The sequence below is a fragment of the Phaenicophaeus curvirostris genome, chromosome 11 (assembly GCF_032191515.1).
Source record: "Phaenicophaeus curvirostris isolate KB17595 chromosome 11, BPBGC_Pcur_1.0, whole genome shotgun sequence".
Taxonomy (NCBI): Eukaryota; Metazoa; Chordata; class Aves; order Cuculiformes; family Cuculidae; genus Phaenicophaeus; species Phaenicophaeus curvirostris.
The window spans coordinates 15,743,765-15,770,583 of NC_091402.1; the positions used below are offsets into that span (position 1 = coordinate 15,743,765).

Genomic DNA, 26,819 nt, shown 5'->3' on the forward strand with positions numbered 1-26,819 from the left:
GGCTCCGGCACTGATAGCTTGCAAAAAGAACCTGCACAGGTTTTTTAAAAAAACCAAACAACAAAAAACCCCAAAAAGGTTATTTTCCCAATTATAGGGAGTAGAGAGATTCATGAATTTTCAGTGCTTGGGTTGGTGCTGTGATTTGGGCTGACTGAGCAATCAGGCTAGTTACCAGCCTTCCTCTGAATCAATGGTGTGCTAGGCAGGAGAAATGACTAAGAGCACAAAGAAAAGTAATTTCTTTGTGGTTTTTTTTTTTTTTTTGTAAAAAAAGTATCCACCTCCCACCCTCCCCCCTAAAAAGGAAGAAGGCTGAGAAAAAAAGTGACTCCATTAATACCAGCTTGAGTGGCAGAGCAGGAAATCGGCTGAAAATGAACAAAGAGCCGCGCGGCAGGGATGCTAATGCAAGCAAATGCCAATTCACACTTCAGCAGGCGGCGTGTGGCAGCTTCCTTGCCTGTTCAAACATTTTAGCTGGATAATGAGGAAAAAAACCAAATATTTTTTGCATAATCAACTGAGTTTAGAAGGGAGAAGCAATAGAGGAAGGGCAGCCGTGGTGCTAATTATTTGCTGGCTGATACGGCTGTCAAAGCGGCGTGGACTGTGGAGGGGGGCACGATGCTAATTGCTGGCTGCGGCTGTAGTGCGGGTCGCTCCTTTTGGCCACTTGGCTGGTGGTGGAAGCTGTGTTAATGCTTGGGCAACCAGATTGCTTGCTGAAAAGGAAGCCAAGACACATTTGCCAACAGCTGTTGGTGTAAGGAGGGTAACCATTAGCAAAGTGAGATTTCATCTCAATATTGGTTGGGGTTGTGATGGGGAAATGAAGCACAGAAGGGTGCTGGTGACTGTCTGGTCCAAGGTGCCGTGTTTATGTGAAGCAGATGGTTTACTGCTTTACTTCGCCAGCAGATTACGGAGTTGGCTTTGAACCATCTTGCATGGTTTCCCAGGAATGCAGGACTCCCATCCTCAGCAGAACGTTGCTGCCTTGAGCATGTTATCCGGGGGCAGAGCAAGCCGCACCACTCTTGTGTGGAAAGTGGCTGCATGCTGCTGTGATCCTCACCGTCCTCAGCATCTAGTGTGACCAAAGACACTCTGACGCTCCAGTGGCATTGAGAGACTCCAGCTCTGGATTTCCCGGAGCATTTTGTAGGAGCCTTTTGCAGGCTCGTGTCTTGTACTGAAAAGCAACCCCATGCAGGGTACAGTGAGCTGCTGTTTTGGTGTTCCTTCTCCGGTGTGTTCCTTTATTTGGGAAGAAATGAAGGAAGGTTGTAGCTGCTGGGCTAATTGGTGTGGGCAGGGAGCAGCTGGGTCTTGCTTTATACTCCCAAACCAGTCCTGCAAGGCATGTGGGGGACAGACAGAGCATGAGGCAGGATATTAGGAAAAACCTCGTGAAGAGAGAAGTCAAGATGAACATGGCCAACAGTGGCAGAGACTGAAAGCTCTGAAGCTTTATCAGTGTGGAACAGCTGCTGAAAAAGAGATGGTGATGGTTTTGGGTTGTTGTTGTTTTTTTTTTTTCTTTTTTAAATATCAGATGCTGAAGCTATACTGTCCCAAGTAAATTAAACTTCTTTCCAGAATCATTAAGCCCAGATTAACCTTGACCTCCCCATTGCCCGAAGAACCACTGCTATTAAAAATGCAAATTTCATTTTTCAAGCATTCTGCTCTTAAATTTGCTACCAGGCTGTGCTAGCACCTGAAATCAGTGTCTTGCCTTGGTGCTTGCTGTAATTCTCCAGCAAAGTGCTGCTGCTTTCGCTGTAAGCATTGAGTAACACTGCATGATCAAGATGGTCAAGACAGTGCTGTTCTATCCTACCTCTTATTCCCACCCCCACTTTTTTTTTGAAAGGCAGGGCTTCATTGCACTGTTTCACAGAGGTCCTGGATGCCTTGGTATCAAGGTTTTGGCAGCAAGGGCTTGGCAGAGCTTGGTCGTGGTCTAGTGCCAAGTGCTAGTTCTTGCTTCAGTAGAAATCTTCAGTTGTAGTGATGGAAAAGCATTCAAAGTGATGCAGGAGAGGAGTCCAGGATCTGGATATCTACATTGTCCCTCTATAGGCTGAAAAACTAAATGGTGCTTATTTTTCAGCTGAAACTTTTTGTGCTAGAAAGTGCAGATTTGAGTTGGTAAATACTCTCCACTCAGTTTTGTCAACTTGTGAAGTTACTTCAGCTGGGACAACACGAGTTAAAACTAGGTAGTTTTATTTTTCCTTTTTTTTTGAAATTACTTTAGATTGAGTCATTATTTTACTTTTAAAAAAATGTTCAAGCCCCTCAGCAAAATTCCCCTCTTAGTGGTTAAATGTAACATGCGTGATTTGAATTACACCATCATTTTTCTGTTTGTGGGGTAAGTGGGCTGCCAGCAAACTGAACATTGGCTTTGATTTCTCTGTGTGCAGACAACTGTCTTGAATGGGGCTGAAAAAAGTTGTTCCTTTCTTATGCAGTAAGACAAAAACTTCTCTAACTTGTATTTAAGATACTTAAGGGCTGCAGACAGGAATAAGTGGATAAGGTTTTCAGTAACCTGTATTTATACTATCATGTGCAACTTCTAAGCCTTCACCACTGTAGAAAAATGGGAAAGGGCAATCCAGGAATGTGGTCACTGGGAATGAGAGTTACTTGATGTAGTTATACATGGTTACTGGAAATTATTGATTGAAAAAGATCCAGCTTTTTAGGAAATGCCATATGAACAAGCCTTTTAGATGGATTGGAATGGAATCTGTAGACGCATGATCCCTTCTCTGCAAATAATCTCTATGCTATATTGGAGTCTTCCAATAGGAAAATGCATGGGTGTTTAAATACTTCAAATTTATATTTCAACTTATGCTGGATGATGCGTTTACGGTGTATTATATTATTTTCACTCTCCTCTGACTTTTTTTTTTTAAAAAAAAATGACTTAAGAGAAGGTGCTCTCTATTTGTTAGGGAGGCTGGAGCAGCAGCAGGAAAATGTGACTTTGAAATAATGGGATCTGTAAGAATAGGCAATTTCATTCAAGTGTAGTGATTTAGTGCTCTGTTAGGGTCCTGATGTATAACTCCATTTCCAAAGACTGTAAGTTTTTTCACAAGCATAATGACAGGCTTAAAACTTGTGAGACTAATGCCACAGCTTTCTCTGTCCTCAGATGTTCCACATAATTACAGGAGTAAGGGAATTTTGTTCTCTTCGAATGGATTAGCTCTAGGAGAAATAAATCGGATAGTGTTATTGCCGCCTTGTTTCTTTCCTTCCCTCTCTAAAAAGTGAGAGAACCCACACAGTGGAATGTAAAGTCAGGGCTGGTAATGGTTTTTTTTCTTGCCTATAGTCTGTGATATGGATGTGATCCCAATTGCAGTGTCACCAGAACAAGCTTTGTGAAGTGCTCTGCTCTTCTTGTTTGTTGCTTTTGGTCCTAATTTCAGCTTCTGTGTTTGATCTGCTCGCAGACGATGGCCCTTACTCAAAGGGGAGCAAGGACTCCGGTGGGATGGACACAGCCCTGGTCTCCAGGAGGCAAAGCATCCCAGGTAAAGGAGGGGATCAGCTCCTGCTCCAAAACATCAGGGCATGCATTACACTTCACCTGGCTACCCCTAGAATAGGTAAAACCCTCTAAACCACCCATTTTGGTGCATCTATGAGCAAGGCGGAGGGCAGAAAATAGATTGCCTGGTCTTAGTGAATGGTATGTTACTGGTACAATCTCAAGCTGACATGGAGCTGTTGATGGTGGTTACAGGGAGCTGAGAAAGGACTGGTTCCAGAGCTGGTCTGACACCCGAAAAGAGGAATACAGTAGCTAAGGAGAGAAGCGCTGCCACATCTGAGCTTGATGGAGGTGGGGGAGAATTATCAGTGCCTGGCAAGCTTCATATATCTCATGTGTGACTAAGTTTGTTTTGCTGTTTAGTCAGTCACAGCAGACTTTTATGTGAGAGAAACCTTCCCATGCAGCAAAACCCCCAGAGGCTGAAGAGGGAGTGGAGAGATGGTAGTATGTTTGCCTCTGTTGGTGCCTGGCTCTGTCTGGTAGCGGCATGCCAGGAACTTTGGATGAGCTGCTCTGGACAGCTCATCTCCTTCCTAATAAAGACTGGGCCTTGATTTTGGCTTCTGACCATTAGTGACCTATTCACAGGTTTAGTTTAGTGTGTTGTAGGGGATGGGGAGAAAATGGGGCTCTTTTGCTGTCATTTCATCATCCAGCAGTTCAGGGGTTATTCTGCATCCTCTGGGGTTGGTGTTGGTCACAATCTCTTATTGCTTACCTTGATAGATTGATCTCAGGAACTTGTTTTTTTTTTTCTGAAGCAGTGGTTTCTCCTTGAAACCATAACAATGGGTAATTGCACTCTGGGAGTTCTCATTTTAAACACTTATCAAGGATCAAAATTAAACCTCACTGAAGAGCTAATAATCTCCCCTTGCAGCACCATCTGTGTTGATCAGTCAAGTCTATAGTTGAGAGGAAATTTGTAGGATAGGGCTGGATGGTGTTCCTTCCAGCACAGCAGGGAGCCCCCACAAAGTTTCTGGCAGCCCCTGGGATCCCAGGTTGGTCAATTAAAAACTAAGTTACTGTAGTTGGCAAGGGATCAAAACTGAGTTTCAAGAGCAGAAGCATTATGGTCCTGATATTTTACAATGAGCTGCCAGTGCCATGGTAAATGGGTGCCTGGCAGTGCCTAAATGCCTTTCAGACTGGCACTAGATTGCAAAGAGGTTCCACACTCGCATTAATCAAGTGCACAGATAATTCTTGGAAGTGCCGTACAAAACAGGTAGTGTACGGCAGGACTCGAAGTAAGGAGCCGTTTCTGGTGTCATGGTGGTACTACAGAAGGAGCAAAGTACTGGTGATGGGGCACCACAGCACCGTACGGCACAGTGTTTTACCCTAGTGAAAGAGGATGGAGGGAGGAAGCCCTGCACCTGTCATGGATCTTCTGTGTCAATATGTTGTTTAAGAGACCTTGCCTTGCTCTGGAAATCACAGCATATAACTGATTTCAAATGTTCCTCAAATGTTCTTCAAATAAAGCATCTCATTTAAGACTGGTTGAGTTTGCTGTGCAAACACCACCAGAGCCATTTGCAGCATGGATTTTAATCCACAGCTGTGGGACTGCTTTTTGCCATGTGCTGCTGATGTCCATCGCCACCTTCTCCTGCACAACCCTGGAGAAAGGTGCCCTGTGGGATGGATACGGTTTTTCTCCTATAAAATTGTGAGAGATTTCAGTGCAGCTAAGGTAGTGGAGGTGTGTGGATCACATTGTAGACAAATTCTATAAAAGCTTCTTAGAGGAGGCCCTGGCAAGGCGTGAAAGTCATCTGATTTGCTGCAGATCTAGTTGACCTTTGAGCAAAGAGTGCAGGTACTGTCAGGTGGATTAACGTGGAGCTGCCTTTTGCCAAATGCACAGAGCTCTTGGTCTTTCCTTAAGCTGGTGCTGGCTCTCTTGCTAACTTACTCCCCTCTTCCATGTCAAAATCAGAAATTGGAATAGTTTAGGGACCCTGTTTTTGAAAAACCCAGATGTGAGTTTAGTGGTATCAAAACTGGTGTCACGTCGAGCTTGTATGTAGATACTGGACCAACAAGAGTGTGATCTTGGACTAGAGGAAGATAAAATATACACTACCTGCAGAAAAACAGAAGTGGTACTGGTGCAGCAGGTGAAAATCCCTCTTTGCTTACCTTGGTAAGTGTGCACCCCCTAAACCTGACCCTGCTGCACATATTATGGCTGGCAGCGCATGTGGAACTGGTTATGCTGTGAAGTATTTTGCTGCTTCAATTTTAGCTGCAGATGGGGTGGGAAATATGGAGGAAGGTACACATGGGTGGGAAACTGCTGTGAATGTGTGAAGGAGATGCTTCCCTCTCCTTACCCTGCTGATGGCAGGAACCCACCCCTCTTCACATTGTGTTCTTTAATCTCTCAACTGTATTGATGTCTCCTGATATTTTTTTTTTTACTCACAGTATTTTAAGATCCACCCTGTTCTGTCCATCCAGGCAGCTACTGCAGGTCCACAGCATCCTCCTACCTGGTAACTGTGACTGCCTGACACAGCCCTCCATATAGCCCCTCTAACACCCTCCTCATTCTGTGTCAAGCATAGTTCCTGAGATAGTCTCCCTGGACCACTGCTGATAGACCATCACACTGATTTTGAGTCCTTCTGCTGCCACCAGCACCTTGAAACACAAGGTTTTTATGCCCTCACGAGCCCTCACTCCTCTGCCTTGTTCTGGTTAGTCCTGCTTGCATGCTGTGGGCCCACCGGGACACACTTTTGTTTCACAACTTAATTTTAAACAGACCGAAGCTTTCTCTTTATGCTAGTGGTACAAATCATCCCAGGTCTGCCCTCCCACCATCTGCAGGAAAAGGGTTGCCTTGAGATTGGGAGAAATGTCCGTTCCACTGAGGTGTTTGTCTTTGTTCCTGGTCTTTCAGAGGAGTTCAGAGGGGTCACCATCGTGGAGCTGATTAAGAAGGAAGGAAGCACTCTTGGGTTAACCATTTCAGGTGGCACAGACAAAGATGGAAAGCCGAGAGTTTCCAATCTAAGGCCAGGAGGACTGGCTGCAAGGTGAGAAATGGAAATGAGGTGAAGAGAGCACAGTAAAACTGAAGAAGAATAGTTGCATGCTCTAGCTACTGAATGGTTATAATTAAAGAGTTGGCACAGGACTCTCTTTTTTTCAAGGGCCCCAGAATGCAAAGTTGTTGCTTCAGTAAGCATAATGTCTTCTATTTTGCATTATTTCCCATGCTTTGTGCAATTATGGCCTGAAATTTTGTGGAGGGATGTTTGGAATTCTGTGAAATTAGGCAGCCTTGTCAGGAGAGCTACATGGTACAATACATCTTGATCAAGCTAAGTGGTTTAATATTGTATCTGTTCTGAATAGTGAATGTGTAAGTAACATTATTGGCTTAGAAAAGGAATGGGAGTAGAAAAGCTTCGAAAATCAGAGACAGGGAGGAAGCAGTTGAACAATTTTGCAGAAAACATGTAAAAGGAAAGATTTTTTTTTTTCCCCTGCTGGATTTTTTTTTAGACACCTCTTGATATGCTTCGCTTTGACTGATTGCTCTACATGAATGGGAATTGAGCAACAAAGAAAGGTTGTGAACACCTATACTGTAATTGTTGCTGTATGTATGGACCTGAACATTTGCCACCAGGGAAGACAGGTGGATTTGATTTTAGCACTTCTGTCTGATAGCAAGCACATGCAATCAGACAGCTAAAATCAGCTCAGTGTCGGTGGCTTGTTCAGGAAGACCCCAATTATGAAAGGTTTGCCAGGCACATCCAGGCTCAGCATAACAGAGACTTTGTGCAACCGATGGGTTTTTTTTTGTGTTTCTTTATTTGCAGGAGTGACCAGCTGAACGTTGGGGATTACATCAAGTCGGTGAATGGCATTAACCTGACCAAGCTGCGGCATGATGAGATCATAAGCCTGCTGAAAAATGTGGGCGAAAGGGTAGTGCTGGAAGTAGAGTATGAGCTTCCGCCAGCTGGTGGGTGCCTCTGAAGATGATACTCTCTTTTCTTGGCTGCTTTTTGTCCTGGGGTATAGACGGGCTTGCTCATGCATTAGCCATCACGGCCAAAGCAGTATCTAGGGGCATTTTCATGTTCCGCCTTCATATGCGCATGCAGCGCTGTGGTGGGTGCTGCAGAGCTCTGTGCAGTCGGAGCAGAGCACTTTTTCCAGCACAGTGGGTGCCTGTTCATGCACACCGGCAGGAGATGGCTGATTAAGTCTGTCTTGCCTCGGAGTGACTCGGTAGCACAGACAAATCTGCCTCCTGATGCTGCTTCAGCTTGTTTTTCTTTCCCCTTTTGGAGTGTGGCTATGGGAGGTTTTATTCAGTCTTAAGCATGTGTTGCCACATCCTCTTTTCTGAATTGTGGCAAGTGCTGTTATTTCTCAAGATGGTTTGAAATGTTACGTGTTTAGAAATGAAGCTGAAACAATCTGCTTTTCAGCTAAGAGGCCCTAACTGAAGTTGGCAAGCCCAGCTCACATTAACAAGGCTTTTGTCTTGGGAGGCTACCTACTCCTTCCCTCCTTTGTGATGTTTAAAATTAATTCCTTGATACAGTTTCTCATCACGGTCTTTCCATTGTGAAAATGATCTCCCCAGTCATTACTCATTCAGTTACCCAGATCAGTCAGATGATGACTGGGCAGAAGAAATAGAACAACTAAAAATAAGATGACAGGAAAAACAAAACTAATGAAATCTAAACATTTTGGCCCAGATAGGAAGCTATCTTGCACTTCATTGCTTTGCTATAGCTGCTGCCTTTACATTAGAAGTATTGAATATGTAAATGACTATATAAAGCCTTAAGAAGAAGCAAAATACGATCTGAATTAGCTGATTATCTGTCATCCTCCTCTATTCTGCTGTAAATGTTAGTTAGCTTTTGCATACAACCCTGGTAAAACAAGCTGTGGCTCAAGTTTTTCATGTTCTCTTGCTCGCGTGAGATGACAACACTTTCTCCTTAGCTGTGAGCCTGGATATCGGGAATCTGATAAGCTGTACTTCCCAGCTAAGGAGCAGTGCCAATACCGCATGGCTCGATCAATAGCAGCAATGCACAATGTCCCCACCCCTGAATGAGCAGGAAGAGCACAGGGAAATAGTGGCTTTTCTCTGGCAAGATCATTGATGCTGTTTATGACTAATCCAAACAGAGGAACTGCAAAATACAGGGAATTGTCAGTTATGTTCCAGTTCATTGTGGGCTACTATCTCAGGTGAGGTTTTGTAATTGCTGTGTGCACCCGCCTCTCTCTCTCTTTCCCTGGACAAAGAGCAGAAATATAGTGCAATTCGATAGCTTGTGTTTGTGGGTTTGAATTTTTCTTCCTGCTTTATGATTTCATGATTTGGAAAAGACATTGCAAGTCCAAGAGTAGTTTTCCAGCCACTGTGTCATGTCATCTGTTTCATAAATAAACCAAACCCTACATTAGCACTAGCTTCCTTGCTCCCCACTGATCTTATAAAGGTTGTTGCAGAACTTCATGCTTGGATGCTTGGGGCAAAAAATCGGATGGTTTCCAAACTTATTTGTGCATGCTTTATACTTTTTTCTTGATGTATGAGTTTGTATGCCCCAATTTTTTCCTTCTGGAGTATTTCCAGGCTGTGTCCCTGATAGCAGTCTGTGCAAAGCAACAGGAGCAAAGTGGCTGTGTTTTGGACGGTGTTTTGGGGGTTTATATGGCCCCACTGTAGCCTGATCCCCGGGGCTGCCTGCCTGCAAGGCAATACCATGCTTTCCCTGTACATCTTTTGGGTTAGTTTGAGGGTTGACCTGCAGGGTTCAAGTCCTCGTGGTGCTTGGCCACGACGAGCAATATGGTCAGTGAGGACAGTGGGGAGATTTTCTTCAAAACCCCCCTTCTGAGCCAAGGGGAAACTCTAGCACAGACATGCCTAGGGGAGCCTTCAGCTCCAGTTTGCCAGCTTTGTCAAGCTCTTAGTCTTTTTTCTGATTATCTTTGTGGCCATTCATTGCACTTGGTTTGAAGATTAGGAATTGATCTTTTCAGTGTGAATGAGGCTGAAATGCCATGTGCACTTCTGGATAGAGAAGACTGGGAAATTGTCACATATTCACTGTAGTGGTTCAATAAATCATTAAACAGCAGGGGTTGGCAAGGAACAGAAGCAGTTTCTTTCTTTTTCTCTTTACTTTAGTACATTAAATAGTACCGTGTATTTAACATAAAATTACTGAATTGCCACTAGGATCAGTTTAAAGGATTCACTTAATCTTTTTTTCAAAGTCAAAATATGAGAGGTAAGGGAAAAAAAAACCCTAACCTTTTGCGCCGAGGATTTGGGATTTTCATTTTCTTTAAGGTCAGCCAGTGACTTGATTCCTTACACTGCTGCTGGTTTTTTTTTTTAATAAGTTTCCATCTGCGGCAGAAGCTTCTGGCTTTTGAGTAATGCTGAACACATTAAATCCAGTTTATAAATGAGGCAGTTTTACTTGAATGTCAGAGTATTAGCCAAGACAAATTTGAGGGGAGATGCACAACACTGAGCTGACAAAATCCTAAAATGTGGTGGTTGGCTCTGGCGAAAGTTCATGTGTCTGGTCTGGGCTCTTTTTGCCTCCAAACAAAGAAGATCTAATACGAGTATTGGGCTGGACTTTCATTTCAATGCTATTTGGATGAGTTTGGGTATTATTTTGCAGGGTGGCATGGAAAAGGGTAACTGGGTCTTCCTCTCTCTTTTTAGTGCCAGAGAGCAGTGCTGGCATTATTCCCAAGACCATTGAGGTGTCTCTCTACAAGGAAGGCAACAGCTTTGGCTTCGTACTAAGAGGTTAGTAGCTTCTCCAGTGAAAAACAAGGTGAGAAGAAGCACTGTCGGAGGTGTTTTGGGAAGCAGGAAGAGAAAAGTAAAAAGATGAACGTCATAAACCTCATCTGAGAAGTGAAAGCATGTCCTGGAGAGCATCCTGTTCAGCCTTCAAGGACTGCCAGCTGCCTAATCAAGGGCAGCCTCTCTGCTTTCAGGCTGTGTCAGCTGTCATGTGATAAATGTGTCTCTCAGCACTCTCATTCAGACTTTCAAACCTCTAGTGACTTAACGGCTTTCCCGGTTTGATTACAGGGGGAGCCCATGAAGACTGGCACAAGTCCAGACCGCTGGTGCTCACCTATGTGAGGCCAGGTGGCCCAGCAGACAGGTAATGCTTGTGTTTAACCTCCAGTGTTTGCTTTCACGAGACAGATGAGCAGCTCTCACCGTGCTCCTGGCTGAGTGACCTTCTTGTCGGTGCCTCCCTAAGTCTCATACTGGTGGTGTAGAATGACACAGGTGCTGCACTACTGTGGTGCATGGGGAAGATGGGTCCAGTGCTCATAGGCTGGCCCGTGGATAGATGTTACAGTTCTAAGCAAAAACTCCTTCTCCAGAGCAGCCACTTAACGTTGTGCAGATGAAGAGCTGATCAGTGTTAGAAAGCAGGAGCCGGTCTATCTATTCTCATACCACTAGATTAATATGATGGGTGTATTACTATAAATAGCCCAAACTAGTGTCCTGAAGAGTGTTCAATTCCTACAAGATCAAAGTGATTGACTTTTATATGTATATCTACACACACAAAAAAATATAGTGTATTTTATATATATATAAAATACAGATTGATATAAAAATATATAGAGACAATATATCTATCTATAAATAAATACATATACCCCACAAGCCTTTTTTCCTGTTTTTTCCTACAGGGAAGGATCCTTGAAAATTGGGGACAGGCTGCTGAGCGTTGATGGGATCCCGCTGCACAGCATGACCCACGCGGATGCCCTCAATATCCTGCGGCAGTGCAGCCAGGAGGCACTCTTCCAGATCGAGTACGATGTGACCATCATGGGTAAGGCCAAGATGGTTGTAGTGGCATTTTCTCTGACCGCTTGGAAAGTATGTGAGATGAGTCACAGTGACTCTGATACTCTGTTTCAGTGGAAAAATTGCTCATCCATGAGCTGCCAACATGGGTGTAGAGGGTAGAGTTCAAAGCTGGTTTAGTTGAATGCATTTGAAATGCCCTTATGCAGTGATGTGACTTGATGGGAATGACGACTGGTTTTAGAGGAGGGGAAAAAAGGGGATTCTATAACATAGGCAAAGATGACATAGGAGAAATCAGTGTTAAAGAGGGATGGAGTGCTCTGCTGGCACTGTGACTACCATTTTTAAATGTGTGCAGGGGAGTGAGATGCAAGCAGGCAAAAACTTGATGTGGCTGTGCCTTCAATTCTGAATTTTGACCCTGCTTAATTCTGGAGCTATTCTCTCTCTTAGAAACATTAGCTCGGATCTGCTTCTGAAATAAATGAGGGGTGATCAACTGATTGACCCCAAATAAGGCAGAATTTACCGGAGTGCAGAGAATGGGTGTTTCTAAAAAGTGTTCTGCACATTAGATATTAAGTTTGAAGGGGTGGTGGTTTGCTTTTTTTTTTTTCTCCTTCATTTGATTATGTGTTTCAAGCCCTGGGAAAAAGATTTATTATTAGCTACTGTAAAGTCATTTCAAGCTGGCTTTGCGACACACAGCTGTTACTGCAGGGAGTGTCCTTAACGAGTTTAAGGTTACCACAGAGTCTGAAGCTGTGTTGGTTCTGGAAGCTCATTGATCTGCGTGTTAGATTTTGATGTTGCATGTACGTCTCCAGAGGGGTTTCTGCCTCCACTGGAGCCAAAGCTGGACTAAGTTCCAGTCTTTTCTGTAAATCTCTTAAACCAGTCCAGCGTGTTTAAGCCTAGGATCCTGTGAGGAATAGGAGTCCATTACATCAGGTTGTTTTCTGATTTGTCAGTGAGGAGGGAAATAAAATGAATCTGAAGCTGATTGAGTTTACTACCACACCACCCCCAAGGAAATAAAGCTATGGATGCCAGAACTCACTCCATGCAATGTGCGAGAGGGTTGCACTAGGATAAGAGAGCTCCTCATGCTAGCTTTGGGGGCTTTTTGCTTCCTTTTGAGTCTTCTCCCAGGCTTTCCCCTTCCTTTCTGCAGAAAGTCTTCAAGTGTGGACACACTGGGTCCCCCTGGAGCAGGCTGCCAGGACCTGGGCAGCCGCGTGCCACACAGTCACGTGCTCCTCTGGGAGACCTGGAAGGAAAAACTGACGCCTTGGCGGTTTTCTACACACTGCCTGGCTTCTGCCATGCTACAGGAGCAGCTTATCTTTAGAAACTGGCTGGTATTAATGAAAAAGAGGAAACACTTAAATGATGGAAAATGGAAACTACCCAAACCCTGTTTTCTACCTTTCTGTGCGATTGTGATGATGGTAACTGCAGTGGACAGGAAGGGATGTCTGCTCTCTCTTTGCAGGCTGGCTGGGCTGCTAACCCTGCCCAGGGAAGGGGCAGGCAGAGTTAAGGAGGGATTTTGCACGGAGCTGTCAAGTCTGAACAGCAGCAAACAATTAGTGGTGCATAAGAAATGGGCTTGTTTGGAGTGTTGTTGTTTGTACAGTCCCCTGGTGCCTATGTTGCAGAAAGCTGATGGTTTTAATACCTGACTTGGAGCAAAAATAGTTTTGAAGGTGTCTTGGTATTTCTTCTTGACTAACTCTCCCACCTAAAACCGTTAGGGTTGAGTGAGTCCAGACCGGTGGCAGGGTTTTATGCAGTGGTTCCCCATCTTGTTGTGCTGTACAGTGGATCAAAAAATAGATGCTTTTCAAGATGTAAAACCAGCCCTTTTGCCAGGTAGTTTCTGCATAGAGAGTGCCTCTCCCCAGCCCTGTAGAGGGATATACTTGCCCTGCCTTCTTTTAAGATAAGAGAATGCAGAACGTGTAGCTTGATGCATCCCTGCAGGCAGTTTTGCCAGGCAGCAGCTAAGGCAAAAGCTGCAATGTGCATTGTCCCCAAATCACGGTGTTACAGATATTGCCTTTACCAGCCACAGGAACACCAGGGTGGAAGAGCAGGTGCTGGAATTAGCGTGGGGATTTAATTAGCCTGAAGGGAGCGCTCTTGATTGATTGAAAACTTGGTGAAGGGGTTGGGGGGACACGTACCACACAGTTCACTTGATTCATTGTAAGGGCTGGGGACACTACTATGAAGTGGTGCTTGGCCGGTGTATCCCTAGGATACAGAGGTAGAAAGCATTGTGCTCATTCTCTGGTGCGCTTGCTGGAGGGTGTGAGCTGACTATCAGGGAGGGAATGTTGTTTTTATTTTTTTTGCGCATCTGTCCTTGGTGAGAGACCAAGGTTGCTGGAGGGGAGTGTTGAATCATGGTGTTTCCCAGCTGGCTGCATGGTTTCCTCACCAAAATTGTGTGCTGAGGATCAGCTACATACGGAGAGCCCTGTTCTTGGTGTGAGGGACACAGCAGCTGCTTGCCATCACCACCAAACATCCCCCAGCTGTCTTACTTTCACCAGGGAGGCCAGTGTAGGATGGAGCTGTAGTGGGCTTTTAATCAAATTGGCGGTGTTTTTTCAAGGCTACCAAAGGAATCAAATTAATCTGCTATTTTCATTTATAAAGAGTGTAAACTGGGCATGAACCTTCCTTGGGCATTGGGAAAAATCTCTGCTTTTTGCTAGATAAACACTGAAATAAACAGATGCTTTCCCATGGTTTCACAGAATCACAGAATAATCAGGTTGGAAGAGACCCACCGGATCATCGAGTCCAACCGTTCCTATCAAACACTAGACCATATCCCTCAGCACCTCGTCCACCCGTGCCTTAAACACCTCCAGGGAAGGTGACTCAAGCACCTCCCTGGGCAGCCTCTGCCAGTGCCCAATGACCCTTTCTGTAAAGAATTTTTTCCTAACGTCTAGCCTAAACCTCCCCTGTTTCATTCTTATCTTATGAGCCTTTTAAAAACAGGAGAAAACCAATAAAATCAAACCATAAGTAAAATGATCAGCCAGAAACTGGTGGCATTTGAATAGTTACTCTGTAAATAAGCTGTGTGTGCTGTGGTATGAGGCACTGGGCTGCAAGCCTTTAAGGTTGACTCACGGAGTGGGGAAGCTCTCTGCCAGAGATGATGAATGAGCTAAGCGATTTGCCGTGTCCTCCTTCTCGTCCTCTCTCTTCCCCTGGTTGCCCCTCTGCCCATTTGTTTTTAGGCTGAAGAGTTTTAGGCCTGTGGGGCTCTCCTGCTGATGGAGTGGAGGGCTGGTAGTGTCCCACAAACAAGTGACCACTTGATGTCTGCTGAGCAGTGGCAGGAGTTTGGTTCTTCTAGGGGGTTTTCATTTATTTTGTTTGCGTTTATGGGGGGAATGACTCTTCTTCCTCTTGCTTCCTCTTTCCTATAAGGTATTACAGCAGGGGAAAAATCATCCCTACCAGCACACTTCACTTATTCCCCAGGCAAGTGCTCATAACACTTTCCAGCGTGGTTACAAGATCCATCCCTCCTTAGGTAGATGAGCAAAGCCAGGTTAGGGTCAAGGAAACCTAGTGCAAGAAGGATAAAGCCATTACAGTATTTCCTCCAAAATAAACTGCTGAGAGAAAGATCTTTTAGAAAATACCTGCCAACCCCCAGCTTTGAGTGGTGGGGTAACCAGTTCTCCTGTACCTTCAGCACTGGGCTTTCTGACTGCCTGGAACAGACTCTATTTCCCCTGTATCCATTCTGATATTGATGAGCACCCCTCGAGTGTATAACTGTGAGCAGGTTTTGCACAGCCTTTTGTGCTCTCCTGTGTCTTGGGATCAGCCAGGTGGACGGGGCAGTGGGATTTGCTATACTTGAGCAAGTTTTGGTAGGCTTTCCTCTTCCTGTTTTGATGGAGAAGATTAGAGGGTTGATTAGTTCTTTAGTGAGTCACCTGGTGGCTGCTGAATTTCTACCTGAACATTTTGAAATATCTGAAATTTGGATTTGGAAAGAAAAACGCAGGCAGGATATGGGGGCAGATGTTAACTGGGCTTCTGGGACTCATACAGGCCAGAGCTGCTGATACTGAATTTTAGTGGGGTCCTGTCCAATTAATTTATCCTTTTCATTCAGTGAATGCCATATGAAAAAGAGCAGAAGTCTTACAAAAGGTGGAGGATGTAAGGGTTTATTTGGTTACTAAAGCTATTGTTTCTGAAGATGGATGAAGATAGCACACGTGCTTTCCCCCTCATAATGAACATTCTTCATCCAGCAAAGAGGAATGGGTCTTCTGGACCCTGTCTTGCTATCCCCTGAACAAGCATGTATTTCTGGACGAGTTATGTGGCAGCTGTGCTTTGGTTTCCCAGTCTGTAAAATGTTGCCATACCCCTCTGAGAAACACAATTCATTGCTTGCAAAACACTTTCAAACCCTTACATGAAAATCTGCACAGCCATGCAAGACAGCATATACATACATGGCTTTTCTGTTCCTTGGCAACAAAACCCTAGAGAAATGATGCAAGCTGCTGTGTCCATCTTGAATTCAGCTTCTGATGCTTGTTCTACAACAGTGTGGTGGTTGGCCCTCAGTACATGCCCAACAGCATTTGAGTTGAATATCTCATGACTGCTGAGCCTCCATAACGACTGTTTAGACTGTCTTGGCATACAAGAGAGGATCTTTCTTTAGGTAGGTTGAGATTTGGTGTGAAATGCGGGAGAGCCACAGATGCCTTTTCCACAGATGCTTGGTGAGGTTGCAGACCAGGCTGGTTTTGCAGAAACACCTTATGGTGCCAAAGCAGCAACAATAATTGACTCCCTACAGTAAGATTATTGCGTGGCCTGCCCTGGCCTCTCTGTTTTTCTTTTTAAATTAGCTTGGATGTAATAGCCCCACGTTAATCACGCATCACAAATATTGCTAAATTGCAGACTCCTGGCCTTTGATTTGAGCTAAATCTTTACCTAGAATAATTAATAGAGGCTGGGCTAATATTTCCCCAACTAATGTCTCTCTCAAATGGATTTGGAGCAATTCTCATCTATGCCATTGGAGATGAGAATTAAAGGATGATGAGGTGGCCTGTGCTGTGCAGTGGGAGGAGGGACCATGGGCTGGAGGCAGGACTGTGATTTCCTACAGTCCTATTAATATCTAGGTCCTGGTGTGGCAGAAGGTACCCAAAGCCCTTTCCTCTCATCATTGTGCTGAGACCTACCCTGGGAAACACTTCTCTTGTCAAGGCTGAGAAGCTTGGATGTTGGGTAAAACTGAGAGAAGTAGATGTTATCCTTGCAAAGAAAGGTCTCCCACTCCAACAAGCTTTTTTCTGTGATATTTTTTCCCTGTCTCCTTCCCTTCAGTTTGGGAAATATAAGCTTCTGTCCTTCTTCAGAGGATATGTGCTGGACGCACATGGGCTGTAAAACAAACATACAGCTGGTGTTTGCTGTTGGAAGAGATCTTCAGTTTCTTGGTGCTTTGTTTGCTAATGAAGGCTCTAGTGCACCTTCTGCAGGATTTAGCTGGCTATTTTGTGTATCTTTTGATTGAACTGGGGCAGTGCTTTTTGCAAGGGCCAGCAGGTCTCCCCAGTGGTCCTTTTCAACAGAGAATAAACAGTGCTTTATTTAAATCTTGCATAACATTTAATATGTCTCTTTTCTCCTCTTCTTGCCCTGGGGAAAATGGGCACTGTGAGTAGACTGAAGCCCGAACATCCCTGGATGTTCCTCAGGGGAAACTTCCAAGGGAAAGTTCAATCTCCAGAGCCTCGGCATCTTCAACAAAGCTCAGGAAAGATCTTGCTGTGGGTTAGCTTCTAAGGTCTGCATCAATGCCTCTGTTTATCAGAGAGCAAGAAGGAGCCGTGCATCAAGTTCTGGAGTTGGGTAGCATCAGCATTTTTAGTGGAGCGTAGCTGTGGAAGAGAAGTGTCTTACTATGAATAATTAAGGGTTGAGGAGGCCTCAGAGGGCTCTGCTGGCCTTTGCTTTGAAGAGAGTGGCTGGGTTTCTGTAAACTGGTCTTGCTGGGGGTCAAACTACACATGAGGTGCTGGTTGTGCATTGTGTGGTGGTGATAACACGCTTGTAAATCCAACCTCTTTATGATGGCTTTAGGTAATCTGGAAGCAAACGTGTGTAACAGAAGTGGAGGGGATTTCTGTCTAATCAGCCAGAGGCACAGGCTTTCTTTTTCCTCCTCTTTCCTCAGAAGAGCTGAATAGATATGGTGTAGGCTTATGCTAACAGGTGCGGTTTTGTAGGATTTTTGTAGTCTTGCAGCATCTATTAACCATATTGCAGAAATGCATCTTTGAAACATGAGTTACCCCTGTATTGTCTGATGGGAGAGAGGAGGCTTTTGTAAGCAAGTAGGTAGGCTCTGTGTCTCTGTTCCCACTGTCACGCTGGAGGAGCTGAAACAAGCAGTTGAGGTGAAATATTTAAGCTAGTGCTGAAGAATAACAGGGATTGACTGACTTGTCTGATGGTCATCAGCACACAAGACTTCCACGTACTTCAGAATGCAGGATTCTGTTTCTTTCTGCATTTTCTTTCTTGTTTGTTTGGAAAGAAGCCTGTAACAGTGATATCCTTCTGATCTTCCTTTCTAGTGCTTTTAATACTATTGATGCGACTGCTGCACAGCCTTTGAGCAATCTCTTCCTCAATCTTGCTGTTTAACCCCAAGAAATATGGGGTATGCATGACAAATCAGCGCTATTGGCCAGCCCCCTGCTTTTAGGAATGGAAAAGGCTGTGTGAGAAGTGTTTTCAGATGTTCTCTTGTTTTGCAGATACTGTAGCAAATGCTTCAGGTCCTTTATTGGTTGAAATAGCAAAGACTCCGGGGTCTACACTAGGAATCACACTGACAACAACCACGCACCGGAACAAGCAGGTCATTGTCATTGATAAGATTAAGCCAGCCAGCGTGGTGGACAGGTACAGATCTGAACAGGCTACTCCTATCTCTGCTTTTCCTTTCTCTGCTGTGTTTTGGTCACCTTATTAGTTATACTCTTCCCTGGCTTACCTTAAAATGGTCGTATCCACATGTTCTTAGCTCCAAGCATGCTAAAAATACCTTACCCAATATTACGGACACTCCTTGTGGGGAATGAGTATCACTCAGTGCATGTGAAAGTTGAGCTCTGTTTCAAAAACCTCAGATTTGACTGCTCTGGAGCTGTGAAATGGCAAAAACCTATTCCAGAAACTTCTGGCTAGAACCTTTTCCTGATGAACAGGTTAACTAGTCACCCTTTACATGAGGATGCAGAAAGACAGACTGTTATGCAGCCCTAGCTGTGGCTAGTCATGTTGCTGAGCTGAACTGCTGGCTCATATGACTTAATTACACCGCTGGGTGAGCCCTCAGCCATCCAGACTAGCTATGAGTGGGCACTATTAAAAACATGAAAGAACTTTTTCAAGCCATCAGCAGCACTGACTTAAGCATGAACTGTCTTAGTTGGTCTTTTGGGCAACACTGGAACCTAAGATTCACATTGGAATTAAAACAAATGAAATATGAAAAAAATAAATCACATCAATTCATACAAGAATTCAATTGGATTTTCTGTGTTTCTTCTCCCAACTGCAAGATTGTGGATTTTGGCCATATGTATAATTACTTCTCTTGCTGCTTCCTTTGCAGATGTGGCGCGTTGCATGTTGGCGACCATATTCTCTCCATTGATGGCACAAGCACAGAGCACTGTTCCTTATTAGAGGCAACTCAGCTTTTAGCTGCCACTTCAGAAAATGTCAAGTTGGAGATATTACCTGTTCACCAAAGCAGGCTGCCTTTGAAGCCTCCAGAAACAGGTGTGTCCTCTGTGTGAACACGGTTAGTTGCCCTCAAAACTCACTTGAGGGGTTCTCTCTGCTTTTGAATGCTGACAACAGACTCCAAAGAGCGACATCTGTGAAGTCAAAAAAAAAAAAATTATGTTTTGATGAAATGCATGTGATTAGATGGCATACTTCAAGAATGTGGATAGGGAAAAAAGGTAACATCTGTGCTTGAATGGGGAAATTGGAGTTGGGAATCCCAGGGTTTGCAATGCTGAGTGCTTTGCAAGCTGCTTCCTTAGTACTTCAGATAAGAGACTTTAATGGAGAAGGGAGGAAAACAACCTTGGTGCTGGCAAACGTATTTCCAAGCTCAGCTTTTATTTGTTGGTGCATGGTGAGGCTTTGTAAAGGACATGTCAGTAGTTAGGCAGGATCCTGCTGGAGTTGCTTAAAAAACAAAGCTGTAATATCAGAGTTCATCTTCTGAACCAGCCTGTTTGAATGGTCATTGTGTCTAAGCAGCCAGGGCTAGAGTGAATACATCTGTAGCTTCTGTTTTCTACCACCCCCCACTAAAGAAATACTCGGGGAAAAAAGTTCTGCCTCCAGTGAAATCAAGCCCCAAATGCCTGTAAATGTTATTAGGAATTCACTGATGAGCATCCTTGTTGCCCACCTTTGGCTTCTTACTCCATACGAGAAACTCACTCAGGCTATCATGTTAACTTCATTGTGAACATAACACTGGTAGATTTGTTGCAACTTCTTGCTTCCAATTTTCTTACAGTCTGTACTGGTAGTCTTCTCATTCAGGTTTTCAGGTGTGACTGTATCGGCCCCTTTTGCAACCACTTTCAGTCACTTGTCCCTCAGGAGCATGCATTTTAATAATATTGATGCACAGTAGCCCTGTGCACAGCTTCCTCTAGGATAGTTTGGGGAAAGGAAGAAAATATCTGTGTTGTCATGTTTAGCATGATGTGGTGAAACATCGAATCTAATAACATCTCCATGTCTAGAAATAAATCTCTTAAATGCCCAGTCCAATTTGTGCAGAATTAAAGCATTTTAACAGAGGATATGGATGACTTGACCTTTGTGCCAAGAAAAAATGGAAAACTGTAATCCTTTTTCAGTGACTGTTAAAATGAACTATTCTCATCCTTCCATTAGTGCCCTGGACCTAATCTTCTTTCAGAGTATATATATTCAGCAGCAGTTCAGGAGGAGCATCTGTGGAAGGACAGCTGGGTGTGTTCAGAGCCTTTTTACCCATACCTCCAAACATCAGATCGGTTTGCTGTGGCAGAAGTACAGAATGCAAGCTTGGGTGAATAATTGCAACACGTGATTATGAAAAATAAGGGATATAACAGTTGTTTCCACTTTTGATTAAGCTCTTTAACACTTTAATTCCACTTTAATTAAGCTCTATGAGAGATCATAGAGAAGGATGCTGTTCATCTATATGGCTGTAGGAGGCAGAAGTGTGGTTGGAGTCCGGTGCTTGGGCTTGAACCTTCACCAGTGCTGATGGAGATGGGAAAGAGAGGTAGCGGGTGTAGGAAAGAAAGCACCTGGGGCACGAGGAACAGCTCACAAAGCAGTGCTCCTCAGTACTGTAACCAGCACCATGCAGCCCATGCTGCGCAGCCAAGAACTGCACCAAAGCTGACAAACTGCATCTGAGCCTGGTAGAGATGCAGCCTTCTGCTCCAGATGCCGAGTGCCAAATCCACAGGCTGCTTTTTCTGAGTTGAGGGAAACAAATAGGGGCAGTAAGGAAAAATGGGCCATGCAGAAGCAAACTGTCATGGTTGGCAGGAGAGCAAAGCCCGGGGAAAGCAGCTGAGGAGAGGAGCCCGTGTAGACGTGTCCCTGTTCAGCACTTGCATTACTCAGTCTGTCTAGTGTGTGCCTGTATGGGGCTTGACATTATATTTTTTAAATGTGGCTTCTCATGCAATCAAAATCCAGTTATTGAGGAGGTAGAGAGGGATCTGATGCTACAGCTGCCATGTAAAAATATGGTCTAAACTTGAAGCACGAGATTTGTCAAACTGAGTTTGCTTTCTCTGTGGCTCTGGGGGCATTTGGAGAGTTTGTGGGCAGATTACATCCTGCTCACTAGATCAGCAGGAGCGGATGATGCCCAGGAGCAGTGCTGGGATGGATGGGTTTCCTCAGGCAGGGATAATGTGCGAAAGCTTGGGGAAGGCTGTTGTAGGTTTTGAGCACAGAGTTGTCCAAAATCTCTTACCCAATGCACTGACAGCTGAGTTTCAAAGGCATTTTGTTTCTGTTGTCAGATATGAGCTAAGGATTTATAGACAAATGGAAGAGTTCTAATTACTATAAATGGATTAAGTGACTTTGTATATATGCCCATAAGCTCTGTCCCTGCATTCAAAGTATTCAATTCTATTAAGACTTTTCCTCTTTGTCTAGATGTAGCTACACTTATCAATTTGATTTTTGTTTTTAAAATCTGCCTGCCTCTGAATTTACTTTTGAATCCAGAAAACAAACTCTAGAACTGGAAGTGTATTTTTGAAGAGATTGATAGATGAAGTGCTAAACTCACTAAATGTTCAACAAAGACTGAATAAAATCACTATATTGGTTGGAAAACCTGACCTAAACGATTTGATGACTGTGATGAATGCATACAAAATGGGTTTCCACTGTTAAAGGCACTAATAGATGACATTTAGGTGAGATCTCTGGGTGGACTCACTACATGAACTGAGTCCCTGAGCCAGGTTTGCACCCTCAGAAAGCTCAGGTAGTATCAGTGCTGTTTCTGCCTGCTTGGAGGACACAGAGCCTGGAGGGCATCCCGTCCTGGAAGCGCATTTGCCAGTCAGTGCAAGTGGTTGCAAAGCTGAGAGCTCTGGAATAACTCCTGGTTGCAGTGATGCTTTGCTGTGGGATGCTGTTCATGCTTAACTGAATAAAAGAGACACTTGCAATCTTGCTCATTAGTCAGCAATTCCTCTCAGAAGAAAGTAGATCCAGATAGCATGGTGCAGAGATTTCACGAGAGAAAAGCCAGTGCTGTTAGGCAAGGAAAGCCAAACTGAGCCTGTGCTGCCCAAGGCCAAAAGGTCAATGAGAACAGAGAAAATACCTGTGCTGGTGGGGGGAGGTGTTTGAAGCACTTCAGAGGAGACTTGTGGCATTGTGACCTGGTGTTGCAAAGCCACTGTTCCTGGGAAAAGGTATTTCCAGATGATGGATGTTGCATGATACTGCAACAGATTTCTGCTAACGTGCTGTGCTGGGGTTAGGGTTGAAGCTAAAGCAGTTGTGAAGGTTGAAGCTGAAGCAGTCATGTGCCTTTGAATAGAGTTTGCCACCTTGGTGCCATATTTTAATTTACAGTTTGCCACAGTTTTAGTATCTCTTCCTGTGTCAGTGGCCCTCTGTAATCACCTTTAAGGAGTAGCATGTAAAATCCCTTTTATTCTGGTGAGCTAGAGGCAGCCCTCCACTTCTCTTTGATCCATATGTGCACTGTGATGGATTCCCAGCCAAGAGCAGCTGCTAAACAACCAAATGCTGAAGCTGAGCAAAGTGCTCAAAACAGTCCTTGGCATGTGCAGAAAGTGTTGTGCCTTGTCCCCGGGAGGGCAGCTCCAGCAGCAAGGTGGGAAACAGCACAAGGAGGTTTCCCTGGTGCTGTCGGATAACACTGATGGCCTCTCCGGGAAACTTGTGGCTGGAGGGAGCTTCTGCACGTCGCACAACAGACTGCAAATGTTAATGACATCTGTGCGCTGCCAGCATGGCTTAGTCAGGCCATTGGCTCAGGATACAGAGATTTTGATAGGGAAGAGGTGGATTTCTGCCACTCTGCATCAAGTGTCATGAGGTTATATGGGGATGCATTTTTGCTGCTGGTGCTTGACAAACTGTGGCTGAATCCTGACTTGGTCAGAGCGAGTATGAGGCTCTTTTCTATAGTCTCCTGGCTTATGCTTCTTACCTTTTCTTTTTCTCACTTATTCTTCCTGCCTGTGGTGATTTCTGCTCCCCTGGGCGCCATCAGTCAAGGTTCAGAAGAGTGACCACCACCACTGCTGGGACCCCTGTGTCAACTACTGTCACACCCACCACCCCGGGCACTGCAAGACGCCTACGTGGAACCAGACACCTGGACAGGATTACTGCAAATGTAACCCCAGCACGCAGCCTTGCCTCTGTCTCTGCGCGTGTTCATTCATGTTGTGCCCTTCCATTTCTGTAATATCGAAGCTGCAAATGTCACTTGTTTCCTCCTTGATCACCTGGAACTGTTTTCACAGGTCCGGTGCTGCGGTGCGTAATCAGTATCTGCAGCCCAGCGTGTGCAGATCTGGTTACCGCTGTGAGAGCGGTGTGCTGGGTAGACCCAGGCTCTCATCCTCTAACCCCACACCCCAGTGCCAGGTTTCATATGAACAAGGATGAAAATGAGTTGCTACAGGACAAGGAGGGCATCTCTGGTGGCGTGTAGGAATGTGATACATCAACACATCCAGCTCAGCCCTGGTGCCACGCAACATGTTAGCAGCAGGATTACAGCTGCTTCAAAATCTCTCTGTAACCCCACAGGCTTTGTTCACCCCCAAGTTTCTTGTCTTGTGACAGCAAGATAGGGAGGAAATGTGTGTTGGGATGCAGACAGGGTAGCCCAGTTTTCCCAGCAGCTCAAGTTCAAGCTGTGGTTTCTCTTTCCATGTATTTAAAGTTTGTTAGTACCATTGTGCCAGCCTACTTTTGGCTGTCCTGCATCCATGATACTCTTCTCAGCTGGTGGACTGGATGCTGCAGTGACAGGCAGCCTAGTCACTGGAGTCACTGCGCACCAGACAGTATTGCCCATCTTCAGCCCAACCACCCCTCTCACAGCTCTCCTGGAGCTGCAAGACCAGGACGTGGTTCTTACCGAAATCTTAAGCCCTGGAGCTGGAAAGCAGGAGTTAGTCCAAACGCATCAGGTGTTTGATGAACACCCATTACCTGAACCTGCTGCCACGCTTCTCTGCGCGCATCCTTAACATGCTCTGTATTTCTCCAGCTCTGGTGGCTGCCAACTTCTCATCTCCCACCATGAACGCACAGGGCTTCCCCTGCCAGAACTCGAACACGCTACCTCGCAGCTCCCATCCCATGAGCCCCCGCACCACTATGCTAAGGAGAAGGCAGAAGAAGAAGGAGCACAAGAGCTCATGTAAGAGTGGTGGGAGGGCTCGGGCCGGGTTGGACAAGGGCGTGCATGCTTGCCTTGCTGTACTTATTGTCGTTATTGTTGACTGTTAGATGGGGTAGGACCGCTCATCTCAGCACTGTCAGTGCCTCTCTCATGCGCGGTCACTGTCCTCACCACTGCAAACCAAGGTCTGTGACCTGACCTGCTACCCTGACCTTCTGCCTCTCTCCTCCTCTCAGTGTCACTGGCCTCCAGCACAGTGGGTCCTGGCGGGCAGATAGTCCACACGGAGACAACAGAGGTGGTGCTCACGGGAGACCCTTTGAATGGCTTTGGACTTCAGCTCCAGGGAGGCATCTTTGCTACTGAAACCCTGTCTTCCCCACCTCTCGTCCGATTTATTGAGCCCGACAGCCCGGCAGAGAGGTTAGAGACCTTGCCCTTGGATGCTGATGGTGCTGCTGCTGAACGTTTCATGGTTTGGTTTGTTTTCTCTCCTCAGAGGATCATTTAGATATTTACTATCATCCTTGTAATATCTCCCATTCTTCACTGGGCATGGTTTACTGTCACTGCCATTTCTGCACTCGTCGGCTGACCGCGGCCTCCCTCGCATCCCAGGTGAACGTCTTGGCACCAGGCTGCGGCTGTTCTGGGAGGAGGAGGAAGGGCGCGTGTGTCTGTGTGAAAGAGCCATTGCCATTCCTTTCTTTTTTTTTCTTTTTTTTTTTTTTTCTCTTTGAAAGATAAAGCTTTCATCTGGGTGCAGGAAGGGGAAAGATCTAAACAAGTGGACCCAGCAAAGTGTTTTCTGCCTGGTTTCATTGTGACAGGGCCCAACTACATAAATTGGTCTTAAAGCCAAGGTTTTTGAATGAGGGGATGGCTGTTTGAGGAGCAGATAGGTGCTGCATTTAAACACTCTTGCTTTTGGATCAATAGTGCTGGGAAAAGGGCAGAATGGAGAAGTGTTAACTGCTGTGTGTCACCCCCCAGGGATACTGGGACTGATGACTCCTCCCGTGGCCAAACCTCAGGTCAGGAGCTCTGGCTGCTCTGACTAAACTTTTTCAAATACGCTTGCTGACTCTTAAAGTCTTGCTTGAGTGTCTGTGCACTATGGTGGAGGTGCCCTTTAGCAAGGTTTTTCTTGCGAAAAGGATCAGGTCCCAGCATGGTTTGAGCTCTTGTGGTGTGGATAGGACAGCTGGTTTCGATAGGCAGATAAAATAGTGAGGGATGAGCGAGCTGGCACGGATTCCCCCGTGCTGGTTTCTCTTCCCGCCTGTGATTGCCACTGTTGGTCCATCCTGCCTAGGGGTCCCTGAGGTGCAACGACGTGGCAGTGCTCAGTTCCTGCTGCAGACCCTTCCTTTTGGGAAGAGAGGATTCTAAAGGCTTCGTCAGCGCGTGCTGATGGTTTGGTGTCCCCGTGGCAGCCTGGGAAAACTGGGAGTCATATGTTAGTGAAAGCACTTGCAAAAGGAAATGCAAGTCCTTACTGTGCAGAGCAGAATCTGTGTGGTAGCTTTTCCAGGTGGCTCGTGCAGAGGCAGGGAAAAGCATGTGGAAGACAGGGACAAGGGGCTAGCACAGGAAAAAGAATTGTCCTGAGTGATACAGGTTAAGAGAGATTTCAAAAGCCTTTTATGCCTTTTGGGTTTTATTGTTTCCAAACAGGGTTTAAAAAGGAAAGTGATAGCGTTTGGGTTTTTTTTATTCTCCATTACCAGGGTAAATTTGACTCGCGTTCCAAAGCTCTCCTTTTGAAAATTGGGCAGCGACAAAGCTTGCTGTCCCAGGGGAGGAGGAAGATGTACTGAAATCCTCCTGGCTTTGATTTATCCTCTTGCCAAGCCTGGAGCCAAAGCAAACGCTTGTGGTGTAGTCTTATTTGGCTCTGATGTGTCACAGCTCCCTCTCGGCTGCCCACCCAGCAGAATTCATGCTCTCCTGGCTCCTGCATACTGCTTTCTGGTTACAGGGAGCAATCCTTTCCGCATTTACAGCCTGGATTTGATTTGAGGATTAAATCTCTGCTGTGTATTTTTTCCTTTCCTAGACTGTGCTGCTCTTGCTGGCTGGCAGGAAAACTCTCTCTTCCTCCCCATCTTGAAGTGATAAGTGCACTGGGCTTGCAGTTAGGTGAAAAAGGCAGTTTAATGTTTTCATTTCACTTTTTGTTTCTTGCTATCCCACTGAGCTCTTTCTTTCTTTCCTCTGTGGAGGAGCTGCCTCTTGGGAGCCTAGTAAATTTGAGTGCTGCTAACACCACCCTCTTTTCAGGGAGGTTGAGGTTACATTTATTATCTGGTTCGTGCTAGCTT

At 45.2% G+C, this 26,819-nt stretch overlaps 1 protein-coding gene across 7 annotated transcripts in view; it reads left to right on the top strand.

Moving 5' to 3' along the window:
* Positions 1-26,819, top strand: part of GRIP2 (glutamate receptor interacting protein 2) — a 261,667-nt gene that overhangs the window by 199,509 nt on the left and 35,339 nt on the right. For 5 of the 7 annotated variants that reach the window (XM_069865786.1, XM_069865785.1, XM_069865788.1 and 2 more), the window contains exons 2-12: positions 3,483-3,563; positions 6,504-6,639; positions 7,435-7,580; positions 10,335-10,421; positions 10,713-10,788; positions 11,336-11,481; positions 18,296-18,443; positions 19,159-19,328; positions 23,350-23,475; positions 24,361-24,513; positions 24,732-24,975. In XM_069865786.1, the coding sequence (XP_069721887.1) occupies positions 3,483-3,563; positions 6,504-6,639; positions 7,435-7,580; positions 10,335-10,421; positions 10,713-10,788; positions 11,336-11,481; positions 18,296-18,443; positions 19,159-19,328; positions 23,350-23,475; positions 24,361-24,513; positions 24,732-24,975 (1,513 nt within the window). The remainder of the gene's footprint in view (positions 1-3,482; positions 3,564-6,503; positions 6,640-7,434; positions 7,581-10,334; positions 10,422-10,712; positions 10,789-11,335; positions 11,482-18,295; positions 18,444-19,158; positions 19,329-23,349; positions 23,476-24,360; positions 24,514-24,731; positions 24,976-26,819) is intronic. The other 2 variants (XM_069865789.1, XM_069865784.1) reach the window with 1 other exon arrangement.